At 43.9% G+C, this 24,481-nt stretch overlaps 3 protein-coding genes across 4 annotated transcripts in view; 1 reads left to right on the plus strand and 2 right to left on the minus strand.

The window, feature by feature from the left end:
* THAP4 (THAP domain containing 4) overlaps positions 1-16,295 on the minus strand; it is a 69,593-nt gene extending 53,298 nt beyond the window's left edge. Inside the window, exons 1-2 of the mRNA XM_054039888.1 lie at positions 16,170-16,295; positions 7,821-8,980 (exon numbers count right to left, since the gene is read on the minus strand). Coding sequence (XP_053895863.1) covers positions 7,821-8,980; positions 16,170-16,246 — 1,237 coding nt within the window. The 5' untranslated portion in view covers positions 16,247-16,295. The remainder of the gene's footprint in view (positions 1-7,820; positions 8,981-16,169) is intronic.
* Positions 1-18,993, minus strand: part of STK25 (serine/threonine kinase 25) — a 194,798-nt gene extending 175,805 nt beyond the window's left edge. Inside the window, exon 1 of the mRNA XM_054039890.1 lies at positions 18,867-18,993. Coding sequence (XP_053895865.1) covers positions 18,867-18,950 — 84 coding nt within the window. The 5' untranslated portion in view covers positions 18,951-18,993. The remainder of the gene's footprint in view (positions 1-18,866) is intronic.
* Positions 16,960-24,481, plus strand: part of ATG4B (autophagy related 4B cysteine peptidase) — a 37,212-nt gene continuing 29,690 nt past the window's right edge. For both annotated transcript variants that reach the window (XM_054039894.1, XM_054039895.1), the window contains exon 1: positions 16,960-17,053. In XM_054039894.1, coding sequence (XP_053895869.1) covers positions 17,044-17,053 — 10 coding nt within the window. In that variant the 5' untranslated portion in view covers positions 16,960-17,043. The remainder of the gene's footprint in view (positions 17,054-24,481) is intronic.

A 24,481-nucleotide genomic window follows, 5' to 3' on the forward strand; every position in this document is an offset into this window, starting at 1 on the left:
CGGTGCTGAGCATGTCCGTGAATGCCACAAGCAATTTTGTGTCGTACGCATTACGCAGGTTGATAGAATCGTCGGACTCCTCACTCTCACTGTCACTTTGGATCTTAAGGAATAGTTCGACAGTGACGTGCTGGCGAGACTCGTCAGCATACGCCTCAGCAGTTCGGGCTCCATTTCCCGCAGACAGATCACGCTACACAGAAACCATTGAAAGATGGCGCCAAAGGTGGACGGAAACAAAGGGATTTCTGGGATGCGAAGCGATGCATCACGGGGCATTGGGACAGGACCCAGAATCCCCCGCACCCACGCCCCCTTCCCACAATCCACAGCGCCAGAATGGGAAGAGGTGCTCTGTGGGATAGCTGCCCATAATGCACTGCTCCCAATGGTCCTGCAATTGCCGCAAATGTGGCCACGACAGTGCGCTGGGCAGCTGTCAATGTGGACAGACTGCAGCGCTTTCCCTACTCAGCTGTAGGAAGACAGGTTTAACTCACAGCGCTGTACAGCTGCAAGTGTAGCCAAGGCCTATGTTAACACATTCTTATCACTGACACCCTTGTCCTCCTTCTCCCATCCCTCTTAATGTTTGTCACACCCACTTGTTCTATTTATCTTAGGGCTGGTCTACACAGGGAAATTGACCAAAGTAACTATTGCAGAATAGCTCCCCATGTGGATGCTTTATTCCAGATTAATGAGTGTGCTTCCAAAGTGGAGTAATTGCTCAGAAATAAAAATCACTTTTATTCCAAAACAGAGTGTCCACATGGGAAGTTATTCCAGACTTGCTGTTGTGAAATAGGTTATTTCATGATAGAGATTTTGGTAAATTTCCCTGTGTAGACAAGCCCTTGGGTACTTACATGTTCCCCATCATTGTATATCTGAGCACCTCACAATCTTTAATGTATTTATCCTCACTACACCCTTTTCAGGTGGAGAACATAAGAACGGCCATACTGGGTCAGACCAAAGGTCCATCTAGCCCAGTATCCTGTCTACTGACAGTGGCCAATGCCAGGTGCCCCAGAGGGAATGAACAGAACAGATAATCATCAAGGGATCCATTCCCTGTCTCCCAGTCCCAGTTTCTGGCAAACAGAGACACCATTCCTGCCCAACCTGGCTAATAGCCATTGATGGACCTATCCTCCATGAATTTATCTAATTCTTTTTTAAACCCTGTTATAGTCTTGAACTGAACAAATTCACTGAACAAATCCCCCCTCCTAAACATTTGCTAAACTGCCCCCCTCAGCTATTAGGGTGTCTCAACACCAGCACACAGTGTGAGGGATTTTCAAATCTTTCCCTAGTTTCATACACGTTAAGGCAAGAAGAGTCCATTATGATCATCTAGTCTGTCCTGCTGCATAACATAGGCTATCAAATTTCACCCAGGAATTCCTGCATCAAGCTCATAGCTTCTGGCTGAGCTAGAGGAGATACAGTCTAGTGAAAGGAAGGGGAGGTTTCACATTGGATATAACTGTCTGATATCCCTCCCATCCAACTCCTAACACACATTCCTACATTAAAGAAGCAAGATCACAAAAAGCGATGTCCGATTTTGCTACCTCCTGAGACTATCGGGTCAGAGATTGATGCTAAAATGAGCTGAAAATTAATCTATCTGGAGCCCTGCATTCTGTTTTTTTAAATTAAATTAATTTTTAAATTAATTTAGTGCTGATGGCAGGTTTATGCCAGACAGCCTCAGAGACTGAGACCCTCCCTTTGTTCATAGAACAGGTATTGCAGAGGAATCAGCAGGGCAACATCCCGCCACTGCCCCAGCAATGTGCTACTGCCCTGATTTGGGGCAACCACTTAAAGGGATGAGAGTATTCAGCCTCCAGGACTGTTCAACTCTTGGCCTCTGACACCATCAATAAAGGCATGATTTTGCTGACTGGCTTTGTAATGCTAACCCAGTCTGGATTGGGAACACCTGCTCACTTCACACAGACCACTGAAGAGGTGTCAGATTCAACTAGTGCACAAAAATAAAAACCCCACATTTATATCCTATTAGTATTACCAATCTCAAAAGCCATCCAATTCACCCAAAATTGTTTTCATTCAAGTGCAAGAATTATGAACACCAATGTATGTATATTAGGTTTAGTAATACTTCTAAAACAAACCTAATTTTGGGGAAGTCTAAATGTTATACTGATTTTTCAAATAATTCAGGTAGCTTCAGATGTGAATCAATTTTTCCCTGGTTTTGTTTTTAATAACACAGCCTTCACAAAAGCAGACACTAGATTAAAAAGGGATTCCAGTGAAGCAAAAACCTTTGAATGATAGAATTTTAACCCTTTGACTAATAAATACAGTATTTTAGCTGCATTTAACCATACCTGTGGTTGCGGCACTGCTGGCCATATTCTCCAGGGTTATTTTTAGACTGCTCACCTTAGCTCCCTAATCTTTCCTTGTTCACCAGGAAATGTTTTGGACTTGGTTGACAAGATGGTAATATAGGAAATGATCTCATGATTAGGTGAGAATGTTATCCCAGTGTCTGCTGGGAGTTGTAGTTCAATTTAAAACAGGCTCTTACAAAAGTAACGGACCTGATACACAGCAGTTGCACAATTAGCATGACCCAACCTTCAAAACAGAAAACCTGGACTGCTCTAAATATAGTCAAAGGGGGCGAGGTGTGGAAGGATTTGGTAGTTAAGAGAAGCCTTCAAGCAGGACAAGAGGATTTGGCAGTAATTGTCTCCAATCAGAGCAGGCTGTTCATAACATTCTCCCACTCTCCTGACCCTCCACTGCTTTTCAGCAGCATTTCCCCCATGCTTTAGATCTTTATTTCTTCCCCCCCCAATATCTTTACTCTCCCTCCGGAGATGAATTTTGGTCCCAGCTGCCTTTTTCTAGGACTCTGGCACCTATCAAATGATTTACTGCACGCTCTGACATACAGTAAAATCTTTAACACTTCAGATCCCAGACTCTCACACTGGCATGCTCTGGGCTATGAGCAACCCCAGACTCCAATACATGGCAGAATATATGACAATTCAATAGGGAGACTCTGTGTTGGGAGCCAGTTGCAGATGGGCATAAGGTTCATCTTGGCACCAGCAGTTTTAGGGGGGTGGCAGAGTGCCAGGGAACAGGGGAGGTCAGCCAAATGGCTTGCTGTACTGGAACCAGGGCATAAAATAATTAGCATCATCAACCTCCAAAGTCAGTCTGCCTAGTCACCTTACATACACCCCCATAGGCCATATGTTTTGAAAAGAAACATGCAAGTTTGGCTGTACATTTTCACTGGGAATATACCACATTCTGGCTGAGATGCAAACTGATAAAACTGCCGTGGTAAGGGAGACATGCCCTTCCCAATTCAGAGTTCAGACAAAACAAAGCAACGTTTCAGCCTTAACTGCTTGTTTCCCAAGCTGTCATTCATGGCCACACAGACCTGAAGAAGAACTCTGGGTAGCTCAAAAACTTGTCTATTCCAGCCCCAGCAGGTGTACAATAAAATATATTACCTCATTCACCTTCTCTCTTCCAACAGTATTATTATTTAACTGATAAATTATGGAGTCTCCTTTATGTGATTCTCAGGAAATGAAAAGCACTCTCAATTTATCTTTGTGTATCAATCTACCCTTAGCACTCATACAAAATATAAACTGCCCAACTCAACAGTTGGCTGCAGTTTTATTAGGGTTTTTTTAATACACTACACCTCTACCCTGATATAACGCTGTCCTTGGGAGCCAAAAAATCTTACTGCGTTATAGGTGAAACCACGTTATATCGAACTTGCTTTGATCTGCCCGAGTGTGCAGCCCTGTCTCCCCGGAGCACTGCTTTACCGTGTTATATCCGAATTTGTGTTATAACAGGTCACGTTATATCGGGGTAGAGGTGTATATAAACAAGAAGACGGAAGCGTGAGTAGGTGGTACATGCCAATAGAATACTAAGATTAAAATAAACTCTTTTTTAAGATTTATGGACAGCAGTTAAAACTTTACTAATGTAAACTTTATGCATTAAACAATTTATAATCACTTAGAATTTGTTTGATTATCTACATATTGCTTTCTATCTTGGAAAAAATATTAGATCTGGCAATTTTCAGAACTCCTATTAAAAAGGTTTGATTCTTGTCCTCCAACATACAGCACATGTATTTCAGAAAAATGAGACATGGTGCTTACTAAATTAGGGCAAAGCATCTTTCAAAGGACCAATTTTATAAGAAACTCATTTGTAGGAGTTCCACCAAATGTGAACTTATTAAAAATATATTAAGACAAATTATGTAAACCTAAAAAATGTGTCGAGCAGTTTAAATTAAGGTAATTATTTTATATTGACACACAAAGAGTATAAAAATATGCACCAAAAGATACCAATCACAAGCCTGTTGCAGGGTTTTAGTGACTTGCACTACTAGCTATTTAAGCTTTGATTTTGTGGTTTATAGTATTGTTGGAAACCCTGGATGAAGTTACAAATTTTGAACGGACTCACTTCTACTATGTAATCCTGCAGGGACAAAAACAAAAAACACACAACCTTGACATCACTTTAGTGATATTTTTTCCACCTACATTAAAATGTGGGATTTTTCCATGGGAAAGACCTATTAAAACTGGGACCTTCTTATGGAAAAATAAGGTTGGGTGGCAACCCTAAATATAAGCAGGTAGTTTATATTATCTTAGTTGAGCTTAAAGATAGGAATTGTCACACCAGATCAGAGCAGTTGTCCATTTACACCAGTATCCTGTCTCTGACACTGGCTAGTACTAGAAGCTTCAGAGGAAGAGGTAAGAAACCTCACAATGGAATACCCCTAGGGAAAGTTTTTCTTCCCAACACTGTCAGTTGGGGGCTGGCTTACGCTCTGAAGAATGAGGATTTATATCCTTTATAATATGTATCCTTTGTAACATAATTCTGGATGTTCTCTGTATTCATCTAAAGGTCTAGAGGTCTACTCCTCTTTTGAATCCTACTAAATTCTTGGCCTAAATGATATTTTGTGACAATGAGTTCCACAAGTTAATTATTCATTATGTAAAAGTTTATCGGTTTTAAAATTGTGACCCAATTTTATGTCTCCTTGTTCTTGTATAATAAAAAGGAATAATTAGAAAATGTTGATTTACCTTCTCCATAGCATTCATTATTTCATATATCTCTATCTTATACCCCTCCTTATTCATCTCCTCTAAACAGTCCTAGTCTTCTCTCTCTCTTATCATACAGAAGACTCTCCATATCATAAGAATGGCCACACTGGGTCAGACCAAAGGTCCATCAACCCAATATCCTGTTTTCTGATAGTGGCCAATGCCAGGTGCCCCAGAGGGAATGAATAGAACAGATAATCATCAAGTGATCCATTCCCTGTCTCCCATTCCCAGCTTCTGGCAAACAGAGGTTAGGGACACCATCCTTGCCCACCCTGGCTAATAATATAATAATATATCCTACATGAATATATCTAGTTCTTTTTTTAACCTTTTTATAGTCTTGGCCTTCACAACATCCACTGGCAAAGAGTTCCACAGGTTGACTGTGCATTGTGTGAAGAAATACGGAAGCTGTTCCCTACCCCTAATCATTTTTGTTTCTGAACCTTTTCCAATTCCAATATATCTTTTTTGAGACGGGGCAACCACATCTGCATGCAGTATTCAAGATGTGGGCGTACCATGGATTTATATAGAGGCAATATGATATTTTTTGTCTTACTATCTATCCCTTTCTTAATGATGCTTCTGTTCGTTTTTTTGACTGCTGCTGCACATTCTGTGGATGTTTTCAGAGAACTATCCACAATGATTCCAAGATCTCTTTCTTGAGTGGCAACAGCTAATTTAGAGTAACTATTATCCACATTTTATGGTGAGGGAACTGAGGCGCAGGAAGACTAAGGCTATGTCTACACTATGGGTGCTACTTCTGTGGAGGTTTTCTACAGTGACAGAAGGAGCTTTTCTGTTGCTGTAGTTAATCCACCTCCCACAGCGGTGGTAGCTAGCTTGACAGAAGAATTTTTCTGTTGATCTAGCTGTGCTTATACTGGGGGTTAGGTCGGCAGAGCTATGGCTCTCAGGAGTATGAATTTTTCACACCCTGAGCACCATAGTTCTGCTGACCCAACTTTTAAGTGCAGACCAGGCCTGAGTGACTTGCCCAAGATCACACTGGAAGTCTGTGACAGCATAGCCTTAATCAGTTTAGTCACTTGTCTCTGGCTCCTGCAATTTCTGCTATAGCTTTTTGGAGATGAGCTAAATACAGCATTCCAGGTGAGAGCATGCCATTGATTTATATAACAGTATTATAATATTTTGAGTATTATGTTCTATCTTATTCTTATCCTAAGAACTCTTTGCAATGCAATTATTAAGAAGCAAGAACTAAACTACTTTTAAATCAAGATAAAAGGCTATTGGGGGCTTCTCAAACACCTAGGATCTGTGCCAGTCCACTTACAGATTATCAGATTGTGAAAACATGGTTCAAAGAGAGTCAAATAAGATAGTGCTGGGAGGCTCGGCTTCATTGAATGCAGCCCACTGCACTCCATATAACCAGGTACTGCACAATGCGTATCTAGTGAATTGCTTATGACAGTGGCTGTTAAGTCACACACAAACTCTGACTGCAGAGAACAGGTTCCTTATAGAGGCTTGTAACTTGACCCAAGCCCGACAGGACCCAACTACAAGTGTCAGGTTTGTGTTGGATATGAAAAGAACTCGACTCTTTCAGGCTTGGGACAATTTCCAGCTACGAGCGAGCTAGGCTGGCACCAGGCTGAAGGGAGAGACGGAAGGATCCCTGTCCCCAGAGCCCAGTGGAGGTGGCGGCGGCTGGTTGGAGAAGTTGGCAGTACCAGGCATTCTGGGAGAGCTGCATGGGAAGGGGCCTTTGTAATCCCGAACAGGAGGCCACAGCAGTGCCAGGATGCAGAGAGGAGGCTTGGAGTATTCCAGGCGTCCACTCTGCACTGCCTTGCAGGTCAGGGTGGGGCACCTGCACACACACGGCAACATGGCAAGAGAGAGACGATGCTGACTTGGCTGGCCTGATGCATGGGCTGGCTGGGCAGGCTCAATGCTTGCCCCCTGCCTGGGCAGAGGCGCTGGAGATGTCCAGAGCCATTGCCAGGTGGCCAAGATCCTGGAGGAGTGCTTCTAGGACTGCCACCCCAGTGCTGCAGGAAGGAGCCCTGATGGAGTATGATGTATCACGTAGTGTCTGCACCCAGCCACTGCTAGAGCCTTCCACAGGATAAGCAGAGTGTGAGGTTGGGGTGAGGGATCCAGGGCTCCTGAGCCCAAAGTCCAGCACAACAGGATAGGGATAGGAAGCGATGGGCTGGGTGGAGACAGCATTGTCAGGTAGATGCTTGCAACACTACCCAAACCCAATGGGACCCACCTGACCACAAGTGTCAAATTTGGGTCATTATGAAACAACTCAATGAGCTAGGGTTGGGCTCAGATTTGCTGTGGTCTAGTTGGGCTTTAAAATTAGGCTCTAGCATACTTCTAGCTCCTTAAACATGACAAATAAATCCTTATTGCCTTTATGATCAGCTTCAAGTAGAAACTGAACTAGTTAAAAATGGCCGGGGAAGGGAAAGTAGAGGCTAATTGGAGTACTTTCTATTTAGAAGTAAGGCAAAATACACTACCCTAGATGAGAGATGACCGTAAAGTCTTACAAAAGAGGTGCACTTTAACTAGATAGCCTCTTACTTTAACCGAAAGAATGAATTCTGCCCCAATTACAAAGGCACTGAGGGTACTGACCACAGTCCTGGGACAGCAGACTGTTCAAGTATGGGAAACTGATCTTCTCTAGTTCATCCAGCTTCTCCTTCAGCTTCTTGACTTGACTGTCAGAGCGGCTGATTCTTTGCCTCAACAGCTTCAGCTCTCCATTCTTTTTCTCCACCTGCTCCCGTAGGCAGCATACTTCGTTTTTGCTTTGCCTAGAGGAGAAACAGTATGAATGGAGCGAGTCAATGAGCTTGCAAGCTCCTGAGGCCGAGATGATGACCTCATTGATTGACATGGGATTGGCATCTGTCTCTCCTTTCTGCCCTACCACAGCCTCTGTTGCTGGCTGAGGGGTAAGGTCTGCAGGGGATGCTGACAAACTTTGTGAAGGTTTCTGAGGGGTTGCAGTAAGTGATGAATTAGGGGAGCTTTCTGCTAAGGTCTTATTGTGCCCCATGATACTGCTGCTGCAGCTTGGTTCCACATCTCTCTTTGGCCTTTTCTTCTCAAGTTGCTCTTTGGGGAAAGATGGCTTCTCTCTGGTGTGCTTAGAGGAAAAGCTGTAAGAGTGGAGAGAGCCAATAAATTTGCAAGCCCCAGATACTGGAGGTGTGAAGTCATCAATTGATATACCACTTCTATCTGTTATCCAACTCTCAGTATGGACAGCGCTTTCAGAACAATCATCCACAGATGGTCTTTCTGGCCTTTTCTGGACTCCTGTCTTTGTGACTAAATTATCGACTAACATCATTCTCAGAGGCCCTTCCAACTGCCCACAGACATTCTCTCCTTGCTCAGACATTGACCCAATTTCAGCTTGCAGAGTCACTTGCTCCATCTCTTTAGTTCCTTGCATTACCATAAAGTCTTGGTCAGAATATGAGGTTCTCTCAACTACCTCACAGCCTCCTTCCCTTGGTTGATCTCCATCCCTCACAGGTATTTGGCTTGCTATTTTAACTCTAGTTTTGACATAATCCTGATTGTCGTCTTTCTTCTCTGTGAGCTGAAAGATGGTTGGCACAGCCGTCGGCTTGAGTAGCCGATGCTGATCTTCCAGCCGTTTGGAGAAACTATCTTTGGTGAAATGCTCGCTGCAGAGAAAAGAGTATTTGGTAGGAGTCCAGTTGTCCCTTTGAACTGCTTTTAACCACTGGATCAGACGTTTTGAGTCCTTTAGAGGGAATCTGCAAACAAGAAGCATAAAAAGAGTAAAATAAATGGATATTTCTATAATCAAAGAAGCTTAGTGTTAGTGGACCAAAATTATCTAGAAAGCAGTATAGTACTGGGTATGCCTGGTTGATGATTGATTATTGAAAGTTTCAGTGGAATGCTAAATATTCATTTTCTTGGCTGGCAGTTAAATTCCCCAGAGAGGACATAATCAGTTAGCTTTGTGCTCCCGTCTATTAAAATCAGTTAGCAAGCAACTGACCACTCCACTATGTATTTATACCAGTCAGAGACCATGACTCTACTTGTGAGGAAAGACAAGATGTGAATAATGAAACCCTCTGCCCTGAACAACAATCTAATTCATCTACAATCTTCAGGGACTGACTGGTGTTTATACTGAGTAATGAAGGGATATTAAACAAGAGATAAAACATCCTACATTCAGGCCTCAATGCCAAGAAATCATAGCATTTAGACACACTGTATTTCTTATAGTTGACACAAATGCTTGTTTTAGACTATTAACGGCACCTCTCCAGAAAAAACAAAAACATAGCCAGGGACTTCACACACAATCATTTTCAGAGAGGAATTGAGTAGTTTTTCATATCCCATGAGGGAAGAAAAATTAAAAATTAAACTAGGCATACAAGATACAGTTTGAAATGGGCTCGCAAAAGTCATCTTAATTTTGAATTTTTGCTTAGCATTACCAATGCTAAGGTTACATTTGGATCTAGGCAGATGGACCCCTGCACCTACACAGAGACCATGGGCTGAATGCAAGTACAGGCATCTGCCTGCCTCCATAGTTCCATTTGCATGTTTGCGTCTTTGGACCACATGGCCCACTATTTTAAGAGAGCGTCCGAGGTGAATGTGTTCAGGCAAGAATACCAATATTACCCAAACCAACAATGATTACTCAGCAACCTTACAAACCAAAAATTATCAGAAGAAATATCTGAAATGTCAAAAGATGGCAAAACAAATCACAAAATTCATACAATAAAGCATAATGGATATAATTATTAACAGCTCTGCATAATAAAAAAGAGACAGCTTACTGTATTTGCAGATTTTAAGTAAGAGACATACAGAACAGAATCAGCATAGTTAGTATTACTATGTTAGTATTACTCATTTCGTGCACAGGAAACATGATTACCTCAATTTCATTACAAACAAGTGTTGTATATAATTTGCTCTTGAATTGTCTTCGGTTTTTAACTACAAGAGGAAAGCAATATTTTTATCCTGGGTTTTTTGAAAGAGAAAAAGACTACTATTACAGAGCATTTCTTTAATGGAGTTTCTCTTGTATACCACCCGCAGTAATAGAATACGTCCCAGAAAGAAAGCTGTTTGTATGTAACTCATGGAACCTCTTTCCTTACTGTTCATTCTGGGTCAAGCTGCCTTATTGTTCAGCAAAGACATAAGAGGAGGGCAAGATTGTGTGCATCCCACATCAACAGCATGACGGTACATGACAAGAAGACTATTACACATACTAGCCGAGACATGCAATGGGGGAAATGTGCATGTGTACAGCCCCTAACGCCAGCCTTGGGCTATAACAAGACTAAGCTGAAGTTTCCTTAGCCAGTGGAGAGCTTGGATGGGAGAAATCCAAGTGTGTGTTCCTCATCAATAGCATAAGCAGAGTTACTATGGGCAGTTTCTACACTAGAAACTTTTTCTAGAATAGCAATGTGAGAGAGGGGTGTGATTTTTTTTGTACAACATTTTTATACCAACAAAAGCCTTAATGTAGACATAATTATACCAGCAAAAAAGTGCTTTTGTCAGTATAACTTATACTAGCTCCCTGAACAAAATAAACTATACCAGTAAAAGTATTCTTGATGGTATAAGCTGCATCTTAACTAGGAGAGTTTGCCAGTGTAGTTATAACAGCAAAGTTTTTATAATGTAGATTGAACATATGTCTAGGGGGAGACCTGCAGGGAAGAAAACACACTGGAGAGTGGGAGGGGAATGCATTTTAGGTCTTGTTTATATTAACAAATGTTATTGTGTTTAATCATGATTTTTAACAACACAGTTAGCCAACATAGACTAACCAGGGCTTTGTGATTAGTGCAGACAAGTCATGTTCAACATGCTGTCAACTAGACTGCATGATTAACTCTCTCTCATCATATCAAACACGACTTGTCCTCGTCTATGCTGATCGCAGTCATGGTCAGCTAACTCAACTGTTTAAAATGATGAAATGCTAAACACCATACTTTCTAATGTAGACAAGGCCAAAGGGGTAAAGAGTGAGAACATAAGGACAGTGGGGAAGGGAAGCATGCATCCCTCATTCATCAACAGCATAAGAACATAACAGTTAGGAAAATCTGCAGGGGTGGGGATATTGGGAAGTGTGTGTGTCTGGGGGAAGAAGAAAAGTAGAGTGCCGGGGAGCAAGAAGTAGGGAAGGGAGATGTGAGAGACAGAGATGCGTGTTCTGTTCCCCATATCAACAACTTTGAGCGCACAGCAGGGCTAAGCAGTTACACTGGCTGGTGGCAGACATAGGCGGCGCAATGTGTATCAGGGAATCAGGGAAGAATGTTTATGTCCCCCCATCATGGCCCTAAAGGTACAGCAAGATTAAACATTTATATGCTGTCCAGTTGGAGATTTGTCGGGGTGCAGGAAATACATGTGCTGGGGCAGGAGAGAAAGGGAAGGATAAAATATGTGCATCTGACAGGAGAGGAAGAAACATGAGAGTCCCTCATCAACCATCTAAGAATGTTGCAGGACTAAACAATTACACTGATCAGTGGGAAACCTGCAAAGAGTGGAAGGCAGGGGTAGGTGAGTACCTGGCAGTCTGAGGAGGGGGAAATGAGAAGGTGTATGTGCATCTGGGCATGGAGGATAGCTGTGACTCTCCATCTTAGGAGGATGGAGGACAGATGCAGCTCTGTGTATTTATGTTGCAGAGATAGGACAGAAGTTTGGCATGTGTCTAACTGCCTGTCTGGTTGGGGATAGACGGGGCTGGCCTTACTATGAGGCAAACTGAGGCGGCTGCCTCAGGTGCCAGACTGTGTGGGGGCCCCACTAGGACCCAGAATGTAGAAAATTATGTCTGCTGCTGGTGCATATGTATTCTCTCTGCTCTACATGCACAGAGATGGTGGAGTGCTGTGCTGGAGGGAGGAGGGCACAAGAGACATAACAGGCAGGCAGGAGAAAAGGTGAAAGGGAATAACAGAAAGCAGCAGGAGCTGCAGGGAGAGAGGAGGAGGAGCCTCTTATGTACCTCTCTAACACCCCCAGGAGCCTGGACTGATTAACACCAGCTTCTCAGGGAGCTTCCTGTTTCCTGCTGCTTCCCTGAACCCCCTTGAGGAGAACAGAAAGTCAACTGAAGTAGTAGGAGCCAGTTAGGCCCTTAAGACGCTGATATCTTCCCTCACTCAGGCCCTGCTACCAGCCTGCTTATTTGTCCCCTTCAATTGAGTGTTGAGAGCCACTATAGCTGGCACAGAACAGCAGTCATGAGTGAAAGAAGAAAACGCCCCTCTGGGGCAGCATTCAGAAAAAGCAAGCAAGCAAAGGAAGCTTTTCTATCTAAGCAGGAAGGAGCTCTCCTGAGATACATAGACACAAATGTTCACGGTGAGTCTTCCGGCCCCAGTGAGGATGTGAGTGGTGAGGAGATGCCTGATCTTCCAGTAAGTCAGAGTGCAGGTGACCTGGCAGCTACTGCAGCATCCATATCTCCATCTCAAATGGATGTAACCATGCACACTCCTGAAGAAAAGTGTAGATCAGAGAAGAGTGTGATGGAGGCACAAGAAACAGCTGCTGCTGGGGTTAGTTCCTTAAGTCTAGATGATCCAGGACTGTGGACCCACTTGAGCAGTAGCCGGAGGGACTTCCTTATACTGCATGGGCCACAGCAAATGAAAAACTTCATGTTCCCAAAAGACAATGAAAATAGAAGTTTCCATCCAACACACTACTGGCGTGAAATCCCCAATGGTGACAAAGTGGAGAGGCCATGGCTTATGTACTCAAAAATCCAGAATGCTGCATACTGTTTTTGTTGCAAACTCTTCCAGTCTAATGTTCCAGCCACATTGGGTTCTACAGGAACAAAGGACTGGAAAAATCTGGCTAGAAATCTGGCATGCCATGAGAAGGCAGCAAATCACCAGAGAGCATTCCATAGGTGGAAAGAGCTTGAGATTAGACTAAGGTTAAAGGCCACCATAGATGATCAGCATCAAGAGAAGATTGCATTAGAGTCTCTTTACTGGCAAAATGTTCTGAAAAGGCTCATTGCCATTGTGAGAATGCGTGCTACCCAAAACCTAGCACCGCGTGGCACTTCAGATCAGCTGTATGTGCCAAACAATGGAAACTTCCTTACAATTGTGGAGCTGATGGCTGAGTTTGATGCTGTACTCCAGGAGCATCAAAGAAGAGTCACCACCAAAGAAATGTACACACACCATTACCTTGGAAAAACAATTCAAAATGAGATCATACAGTTACTGGCAACTAAAGTCAAACAGAAGATTGTGGTAGATCTGAAGTCAGCAAGATATTACTCTGTTATTCTGGACTGCACACGTGACATCAGCCATACGGAACAAATGACTTTAATGGTGCGTTTTGTAACAACAACAGAACCTAGTGAAAATGTCCCTGCAATGGTGACTGTCAGAGAGCATTTTCTAGCATTTATTGACATTGATGATACTACAGGAGCTGGTATGACAAATGTGCTTCTTAAAAGGCTGGAAAATACGGGAATTGCGATAGCTGACACGAGAGGTAAGGGCTACGATAATGATGCCAACATGAGAGGAAAGAACAGAGGACTACAGACACGGATCCGAGAGTTAAACCCTCGAGCTTTTTTTGTCCCATGCAGTTCTCATTCATTGAAATTGGTGGTCAGTGATGCAGCATCAGATTCTAGTGAGGCTGCTGAATTTTTGAATGTAATTCAAAGCATCTATGTATTTTTCGCTGCATCATCTCATCGATGGCAAATTTTGAAGCAACATCTGGGAACATCCTCTCTGACACTGAAACCACTGAGTGCCACATGATGGGAAAGTCAAGTCGAGGCGATAAAGCCTATCAAACACCAAATTGAGAAGATAAATGATGTCACAGTTGCCATTATGGAGGATAATGCTAGGACAGGAACTGTTCATGGGAGAACAGTGGCAGAGGGAAATGGAATCACCAGAAACATACATAACTTCAAATTTCTGTGTGGCTTAGTGTTTTGGCATGACATACTGTTTGAAATAAATGTTGTAAGCAAGAGACTCCAAGGTGTTGACCTTGATATCTCTGGAGCAATTGAACAACTGGACAAAGCGAAGTCATACCTACAGTCTTACCAGTCAGATGAGGGATTTCAAAACGTTCTGAAAGTTGGCAGAGGAACTTCACACTGAAGCTATTTTCTCACCCATTCAAGAATCACCAAAGAAGAAGACATTTTGATTACAAGGCATGGGATAATCCCATAAGAGACCCCAAACAACAATTCAAAGTTGAATTCTTTAACCAGGTGCTAGATTGTGCAAAACAGTCAGTTGAAAAATGTTTCATGCAGCTCAAGGAACACAGTAGTATATTTGGGATGTTGTATGATATTCCAAAACTCCTCACTATACCTGAAGAAGACCTAGACCAGAAATGCAGGGCACTAGAGACAGTGTTGACACATGATGACATGCACGATATTGATGCGAGTGATTTGGGTAAGGAACTGAAAGCCCTTTCAAGATACATTTCTTATATCTTGAAAGGGCTGTTCTGGAATATATGTGCACAAATAAGATGACCACCCTCTTTCCAAATACTTTTGTTGCTCTGCGCATACTTCTACCACTTTCTGTAACAGTTGCCAGTGGAGAATATAGCTTCTCCAAGCTGAAGTTAATAAAAACATATCTACCCTCCACAATGACACATGAGACGCCGGTCGGCTCTGCAACCATCTCAATAGAGCATGAGCTGGCCCAGACTGTGGATCTTCAGGAAGCAAATTTTTGCAACCAAGAAGGCACGTAAAGCACCACTTTGATTATTCAAACAGATAAAAATGTCAGTGTTTACTATGCAGACAGGAAAAGTTACATTTGCTGTTCAGGCATTTGAAAGTTAAATGTTACTTAAAATTTTTGAACAAGGCATTTTAAGTTGTTAGTTCTCCTTTATTGGGGTAGGTAGCAGAGCAGTACCATGAGAGGAGTAGAACAGGAAGAAGGCAGAATTGAGACCTTTCAAAGTTTTGGCCCAAGTGAGGGGGCATGGGGGTGTCATTTGAGCTTCCTGCCTCAGGTGCCAAAATGTTGTGGCCCGGCCCTCGGGATAGAAAAACAGGGCATGTGTCTAGTGGAGGAGAAAGTTGTGAGTTTGTCTATCTGTGTGACATTGGGGGTGAACATGTGTCTGTGTGCAGGGGCCAGAAAGGAATGGAGGTAGGTACATTTGTGTCTGTCTATGACAACGGGGAGGTAGAGATGTGCATGTTCGTTGTGGGGGCTGGGGTATACCTAGAGGTAAGTGTGTCAGACTGTTGGAGATACATGTGTTCCTGTTAAGGGGTAGATGAACCTATATGTGAGAGGGGGGAGCGACAGGTGGACACCAGATGTAGCTCTGCAAGGGGACAGATTTCAGAGTAGCAGTCGTGTTAGTCTGTATCCGCAAAAAGAAGAACAGGAGTACTTGTGGCACCTTAGAGAAGGTGCCACAAGTACTCCTGTTCTTCTTTTTTCAAGGGGACAGAGAGGAGGTAGGTGAGTGTCTGTCCGCGGGTGGGACAGAGAGTGGTTCGGTGGAGTGGGGAGATACTTGTCAATCTGTGGAAGTAGGAAGGCACGGGAGAGGTGTGTGGTGGGGAAAAGGGAAGATAGATATCTGCCTGTCCAGGGGCTGGGTGGGTAGATGGCTCTACCTGTGAGGGATAAGCAGGTGTGTGTCTGTCAGTCTGTGAGGGCAGGTGTGGGTAGATGTCTGTCTGGGAGATCTCTCAAGTTGGGACCAGAAGGGGGATCAGTCGGTGTCTGTCTGTACAGTCTGTCACTCAGTCAGGGGGTGGGGGAGGGGCGGGTTTGTGCCCCGCGATTCCAGCGGGAGCCGGGCTTTGACGGTCGGGGCGGGGGTACCTGGGCCGGCTTCAGCGGCCGCTGTTACCTGTGGAAGGAGACGGCTCCTCTATGCACCTTCCCCTGCCGGTTAGAGCAATTCACCGCCGCGCAGCAGATCACCATCTCCGGCCGGTTGGCCCTTCCCCCAGCCCCCTCACCCCTCCCAACACAGGGGCCGAGGCCAGCCGTACAACAAGATGGCGGAGCCAGGTCACCTCAGCTGCCCCCCTTCCCTGGGGAAGGGGTTTCTATACGACGGTGCGTCAACGAAGATGGCGACCACCAAATGGCCGCCGCCATTTTGGTCGATGCACCGCCGTACAGCACTATCTCCCGCGGAAGGGGACATTCTAACACCCCTCTCTGTGCCCTCACTGGAATTTTCTTTGAGGCGAGGGTTGGACTTGTGGGGAGCGGATAGGAATGGGAAACTCAAGGGGTTCAAATGAAGCTTAACTGAGGCAGCCATATTGGAAACAGGGGGCGGGGCTTTCCTGATCCGTACTACAGGATGGCGGCGCCCACGTATAAGACTTGCCTCCAGTAGTAGATAGGGGTGGGGTTGGGCATAGGGCTGAGATCCGGTAATGGCAAAGCTTTTAAATATCATTCCCTGCTCATTCCCCGACCCTAGCTTCTGCCTGGTACCACATGACTCCACCTCACCTGAACCCTTCGTTCCGTACAGTAAGATGGCGGCCCCCATTTAGATGAGGAAGCGGTGCGGCGCAGCTGAACGCGGCAAGCTCCCCTCTTGACCTATCCCGACTGAGAAGCGCTGTGAGCCGCTCTCTGATTGGGCGCGCAGGGCCACTCGTCAGTAGCGGACAGGGTAGGTTGCGGTCTGTGTGTGTATGTGGAGGAGGCAGTAGTCGCAGCCCACCTGGCCCGGAGGCTGGTCAGGAGGTAGGAGTCGCAGGATGGATGCAGGTGAGCGGTGGCGGGACCCCTGCCAGAGCGCTGAGCCGGCCCCGCCCCGCCCCTCGGCGTGTCGGGCTGGCTGTGCCCCCGCTGCCCTGAGCACCGGTGTTCTCTCCTCCCACTGGCACGGGGGAGTAGGGCTGGTGGTGTACGTGTGGGAAGGAGGCCCTGGGGTGGGATGGGGTCAATTTCCCTTGTTAGGAGGGGTTGTGGGGAAGGTCGCGTAAGGATTTATGGAGTGGGGGCTGGCGGCTGGCTGGGGATCCTCAAGGCAGGGGGTAGGGATATTAGTGGGTAGGGGCTTGGGATCTCCAAGATAGGGGTGCAGTAGGGGATGTATAGGTGGGTCCCAAACTGTGGTCCATTGGTCATGCAGGGCTAGCTGATCTCATGGTGATGCTTTCTCACATCTTGCTGCTAACTCACATTGAAAGTTAAAAATACACTTGGGCTTGGTCTACACTACCCCCCCTAATTCGAACTAAGGTACGCAACTTCAGCTACGTGAATAACGTAGCTGAAGTCGAAGTACCTTAGTTCGAACTTACCTTGGTCCACACGCGGCAGGCAGGCTCCCCCGTCGACTCCGCGGTACTCCTCTCGCCGAGCTGGAGTACCGCAGTCGACGGCAAGCACTTCCGGGTTCGACTTATCGCGTCCAGACTAGACGCGATAAGTCGAACCCAGAACTTCGATTTCCAGCCGTCGAACTAGCTGGTAAGTGTAGCCAAGGCCTTGGTCACACACTTTACATCTCTTATATATAGGTTCTTATACCACACTCATCACTGTAGTAGCTGTAGGCCAAGCTTACTACACACATTACTAAGGCTCTTTGCATTCTTTTCTCTGCTATAAGCTGTTTTGTATTTCATCCTCCCATCCCCTTTTATTTCAGGAACTCTTTGTAACTTGACCCCTTCCCAGGTTACAAATGTCAAGGGTTCTCTGTGACCCCCATTCCAACAGAAACCCTGGTTCTTTGTGTACCCTACTTTTCTAGGACTCCCTGTTTTCTTTCTCTCTCACAACATCAATATTTTAAACTCAGGGGAGACATGGGCAAAGCTAAAACGAGGGCTATTGTTATGCTAGAATGTGTTCATCTCTGCCATCAACCTAGTATGCTCACATGGGGAGAGATGTCCACAGGACAGTCTCTATTAAAATGTGGTCTATGTTATGAAAAAGTTTTACAGAACTTGGCATAGGAGGTACCAAGCATGATATGTGTAAGATACCCCCTCAACCATGCACACTCCCTGGGCTCCCCCTGGCAATTAGAGGAAGGGGTGTGGCTTGCATTAGGAAGGACACAAGACTTTCTCTTCACGTGATGAGGAAAATGTAACATTAGGAGAAAGACATGAGGGATAGCATGTTATCACGTAGCACACTGACAACAAATCAGCAATGGACACTGTTATAACTTAAAAAACTCTGTATATCCTTGATGCATTGTCTGTTTCTGACAGAGTCCTAAGGTTTGGCTTTTATATTTGGCAACACATAACATTTTATGCCAACAAAGTGCCTTGAATTGAAACAGAATGCTGTCCATCTTCCTCCCCAGCCTCACGTTATGCATGGCAGTTTGGGAAAGGCTGAGTGTATGTATGGAGTGGAAAAAGTCTGCTCCTGTTAGGGGTGGTTCAGCATTTGAAATTAATTTGGTCAATCAACAGTACCACTCCCTGGAAGCAGAATTTCTTGTTCCACAGGACACCCTCCTTTCTTCTGCAGCTTGGGGTGTGTGTGGTGTGATGCATACTACCCTGTTTCCCCGAAAATAAGACATCCTCCGAAAATAAGGCCTACTTACAGTTTTGCCTCTCGTTGTAATATAAGGCATCCCCCCGATAATAAGACCTCCCCGATAATAAGGCATCCACCGATAATAAGGCATTTTTCATTTCTGAAAAATAAGACATCCCCTGAAAATAAGACCTAGCGCATCTTTGGGAGCAAAAATTAATATAAGACACTGTCTTATTTTCGGGGAAACAGGGTATATGGAGTATACTAGTTTACAGACTTCAGAAAAGTTTCCTCCTTCTAATTTTTTTTCTAGTTTCTTTTGTAATTGGGGTAATGGAAAAGGGCACCTCACTGCTTCAGTGATGCTGGCTTGACTGCCTTGGGTATGGAAATTCACTGTAGAGCAAGAACAGTTGGCTATACACTCTTTCTCCACTGTCCTGGTAGTATTTTGCAGGCCTTCCAGAGTGAGATGGTTAGTTGCTCTCCATGACTGTTCATTTCTTGCCTTCTCTGCTCAGAATGCCAACAAGGGAGGCAATTAAGGCCCATTACAGTAGTGTTTTTTGATATGGACAAGTATCCATTAGGAAATGGACTGAGACCAACTCTTTGCAAACAATCATCTGACCGCTATCATAGGGTGGTAATTTTGATCCCTTCTTTCCAAGGCCACATGTAAGCCACTGAACCATGGGTGAAGGACTCCATATCCAACTCTGATTAATACTCTCCTAAGATATTCAACCCCTGCTTGTTTTCCACCTTGGACCCAGAACTCCTGTGCTCCAGGGCTGCCGCCTTTATTTTTCTTCCTCAATGCTAGTATTATTATAACCAGAGTTCTGCAGCTGTGGGTATCAAACTGGCTCCCTGACCGCACAATATTTGGTTGCATTTAGCCTAATGTGCCTGTTGACCGGAAATAAGATGAATGATACAGCAAGTGAGAATAGTATGAGGGGCATATCTAGCAGTTTAGATGCTCTCTTATGTGATACAAGGTTTATCAAGGGAAGAAAATCAAGGGTGTGATGTACAGTAGATCCTCAGCTGAGCCTCACTTATCCAAATGAGGGTTGTCTCCTACAGTTTTCCTCTGTTGCAGTGCTCAGGAACTCCACAGCAATGGAATTTCAGGACCCTGGTGGCCCTCTTCTCCAGCAACTCTGCTTAGCCAGTTAGCTTTGGGTGGGGAGGAAGCAATCTGCTTCCACTGGGGAACTAGTCAGCAGATTTTGAACTGTTTTCACTTATAGCCATGGGCCACTGAGAGGAGTTACCCTGCTGTCTACTTTCCTTCCCTGACTGTCTGAAGTACTTAGCTGTTCATTTGACATCTTTTGATTGTCAGGGCCCTTCTCTTCTCTTTTGCCTCTTAAATAAAAATAAACCCTTGTCATGTTTGAGGCTTTTTGTGAGGGGCGAGTGCTTCTTCTCCTGTTAAAGTGGGGAAGCTTCAAACATTTTCATTGGATATTTTAACTAGGCATTTTTCAGCTACTAACTTATCACTTTAATCTTGTTTCTGATATTTCCCCTTAGTTTATCTCTGTAATGTACCCCCATAAGAACAAAGATTATCATTTGATGCATTCGCACATATCCTGCTGCACAGTGATACTATTCCTGGCATCTATAGATTGAAACAGACTAGGATCGGGGAAGCGGTTTTTAAACAGCTGCTGGCACTGCCTGGAAAATGCTACTGTGCAGAGCAAGAGGCAAGATTGCCACAGAATTAGAGCTTTCTCCCACTGGTGATTTCAGAAAAATTCCCAGAGGATATTGAAGAGCATGGGCTTCTTGTACTCTCTCACCTTACTTACATGCTTTCCAGAGAGTGCTCGTAATATAAATGTGTTTTGTAGAAATATCTTTTTATTGTTCCTGTACAACTTATTCAGATCACCTATGCTCAAGTGAGCATCAGCTGTTCCACTTTGTGCACACAAGCAAAATAATCACTTGCTGCACTCATAGGTCATGTTTCTGTTGAGTCATCAAAGCTTTGATTTCTTATTAATTTTTAGGTAGATACAAGGAAACACAAGAAGTATTACAATGACTGTTACCGTTTTACCTTTTATAGAACTAAAGTTAACATGGCTGGTAAGACTGGCTTACGGTGGTAAGAGTGAAAGTCCTTGCATTTACTAATTTAGTGTGATGGTTGCAATTTGACATGATGCGGAAGTCAGGAAATTCAAAGCCTGGTTCCTGCAATGACTAACTCTCTACCGGTTTGTGAGCACATGTGATGATGTAATTCAGTTTTAGCGCACTGAAAAGTTAATTTTTCATGTTTAAACTTTAGAAGTACAGAAGATCTCTAAGGTTTCACCCACAATGTTAACTTCATACCTTATGCACTAAAATAGTCTTTGATTATCACATAATATTTCTGAAATAGTGCAATATCATACAATTGTTTTACAACCTTACATGCATCCACGTGTAGGATCTCCTACCAGTTTATGCCAGATAAACTGACGCTAAGTCATTTATATACAAGATGCACACCGACAGATAAGGGCTCATTCACTGCACACCATACAAGACTGTAAGAGATGCCTGGTATTATGAGAGGAAACAGGTTATATAATTAGTCTTAAATGCCTGTGTAAAAGGGAGCAGTTGTAGGTTGTGTTCAGTCTTATTGGTATTAGTATTTCCTCACTTGAGTGCTGAACTGTACAACCCTAACTATTCTCAATGTAATTTTTTAATGGCTTGTTCTAGGTCAAGTTAAAAGGGAAAAGAAATTCCATAATCAGTGATTCTTTGGGGGGTGGGATGCTGCTGGAATGCTATGGTATGTCCTGTGCAAGATGTGCACTCACTAAGGCAAGGACGCTGTACAGCCTTGCTTTGTTCACAACATGCTTGGATTCATGAGACAAGACAGCTCTGCCTTCTTGAGTGTGTGCTTTGCATAGTTGAAAACTTTGTATTGGGCACATTTGGTCCCCTTAGCTGCATAGGCAGTAAATATGCACTGAATGAAAGTGGGCTGACCTATTCAGTGTGCACCTGTTATCTGCACACATGTATCCATTGCAACTTATCTCCCTTTCTGAATGCTCGTAGATTGTTAAAATATACATTCAAAACTTGAGGTGCAAAACCTCATAACTGACAAATCCCAACTGACTTTCAGGTGAACATCCAAAAGACTTTTTGCCTGCCTAATTTCCACCTATTATTTCCAGCCATTTTGACTCTAAAGCTTTCAAGGACACAATTACCAAAAAAAACCCCAAAACAAAATCAGAATGGAGAAAATACACTCATCTATGTTTTCCCACTCTTCTCATACTCAAAAATAGCAGAACTCTTTTGTTCAAATGTGTCTAGATATTTGCCTTTAGGTGTAAACCAGGTCTGGAGAATTTCAGCCCAATGGGTGGAACTTTTGGAAAGTTAGGATCACCTGAAAATGGGGTTTATAGTGAAAATGCTCTGGTAACCTTAAATATACCTGGAGCACTAGCAATCCCATTATAATGTACAATGTGTCATAATTATACTCACTGGGAACCATAACTTTGACTGTTTTGACTCTTTTGCGTGTAAATTCTTGACTATGCTGTGGAATGGATATCGCGTCTCGCATTTGATTACCTGCATTTTCTTTTTTAATAAGCAAGAGATGTGCTGGTGTATCTGACTGACATCTGTTGAGTGTGCAGTCTGAGGTTCCAGTTGTGCAGCTGGATCTCCATGGGTGAACCCCTGCATCTTCAGGGAGCCCAGTGGGGGTTCCACGCTGACACAGGGAACTGTGTGCACAGATCCAGTCCAGTCCAGGGGCCTTGGAGCTCTCATCCTGGGTGTGCATAGTGACTGTGTTCAAATAAAATGTTGCGTGCTCTGAGGCTTTGGATTCGCTGAGCACCATGTGTTCTGTAGTGTGCAGCTTCTTCCCATGGCAACTTTCATTGAATCGGAGCAGCAGGTCCCTCACTCACCAGTCTGACAGCTTCAAATCATGTGACCCTTGTGCCCTTGTAGAATAGAAAGTTGCAGAACATGTGAAATTTAAATTGAATGCTATTTATTGGAAATTCAAATAAATGTGGGTGTGGAAGGGAGGGGGATGGCTTGCCAGAGTGCAGGTTGATTCCAGAGCAGCCCTGAGTGACTCTCTAGGCAAAGTTTAACTTGGCCATCTGAACCAGCTCACATGCTTAGTGTGGAGTGTTCGAGATATATGGGAAGAGATGTATATTGCTGAATGAAAGGGGGGAAAAGTGGAGAGTCATGTATTATGTAAATGCAGTCCCCGTCTTTCTAATTTACTTAAACAAGTATTTTCACTGAGCGCTTGATCCATGGCAAGTTTGAAAATCTAAAAATAAGCCCTCTGAGTAATGAACTCTAAAACTAGTCTAACGTTTATGTTAAAACATTTTTCAGACAATCTCAAGTGACCGTACAGAGTTTTGTGAAACTTAATAATAAATTCACCTTTGGGTTGCAAATAAGCCTGTGAATTGGGGTCGGGTGGGGGAGAAACAGAGGGAGAAGGTTATTTTTGACTTGAAAATACAGGCTTAGGAAAATACCATCTGTCAGAAATAGCACCAAACACACAGGGACTTTGTGCTATCAATGCTTGTCTGTCTACACAATTATCAATCGGTTGTAGTAAGGAGAAGGTGAAAGAAGATAAACCAAAGTGTGGCCTGTTGACTGTTGGTGGTCCTTGAAAACCTGGCTTGTTACATGGGTCTGGCTCTAATCCTTTTTTCTGGCTGCTACATCATAGGAAAATCTTAATATGTAAAGAATTGCTGTGCTTGCAGGGGTACTGTAGCCCATGGGAAGAGAGAACCATTATCTTTATTAAGATGCGGTCCATACTGTGAAAAAGTTTACCTGTTCCAAAGTTCTCAATCTTCTTGCTTGTCTGGCCAATCAGGTGTTAATTTGGAATTAGTCCCCCATTTATGTAGACAGGGCCCCATTCCTTAAAGGAAACTACAGTTTAACCCAGTGATGGCGGTTTTCTGCTGTTTTTGTTTTCCCTTTGACACTCAGATCATGATATTCCAGGTTAGAAAGACTAGGGGGCAGAAGATCCAAGTGAGACCTTTGGGGTTTCATTGACAAAAACATCTTGTCTGTCTTGTTTTCTGAATGTAATATAGATTAACATATATGGCTAAAAGGAGGAGTAGAATCTCTTTGTGACCCTCTGTGCGCTATTATATTTTCTTAGCATAAACTGTAGAGGAGTTATTGACCACACCTGTAAAACTGGGGTAACACTTAGCAAGGCTGAGGGCTTGTCTAAACAGTGTTGTTCACAAATATCTATTGTGTTTTAAATTCATAATCTAACCTTAATCCAAACTGCCATCAGACTCCTTGTTGTTTTAATCCAAACTAACCTTCAAGTGTAGACAAGCCCTAAATGCAATGGTGATAAACCACCAATTTCTAAGATCAGGGAAAACTGAATTTGAGTATATTGAATTCTACTCATAAAATTAAAATGAAGGACAGTGAAATCAGCAGCACAGGTGGCGACTGAGAAATGGCCACTGAGGCCTTGGCTACACTGGCAATTCACAGCGCTGCACTCAGGGGCGTGGACCCCCCCCCCCCCCCCCCCGAGTGCAGCGCTGTAAAGCACCAGTGTAATCAGCGCTCCACGCTCGCTCGCAGCGCTGC

Source organism: Malaclemys terrapin, chromosome 9 (genome assembly GCF_027887155.1).
Source record: "Malaclemys terrapin pileata isolate rMalTer1 chromosome 9, rMalTer1.hap1, whole genome shotgun sequence".
Lineage (NCBI taxonomy): Eukaryota > Metazoa > Chordata > Testudines > Emydidae > Malaclemys > Malaclemys terrapin.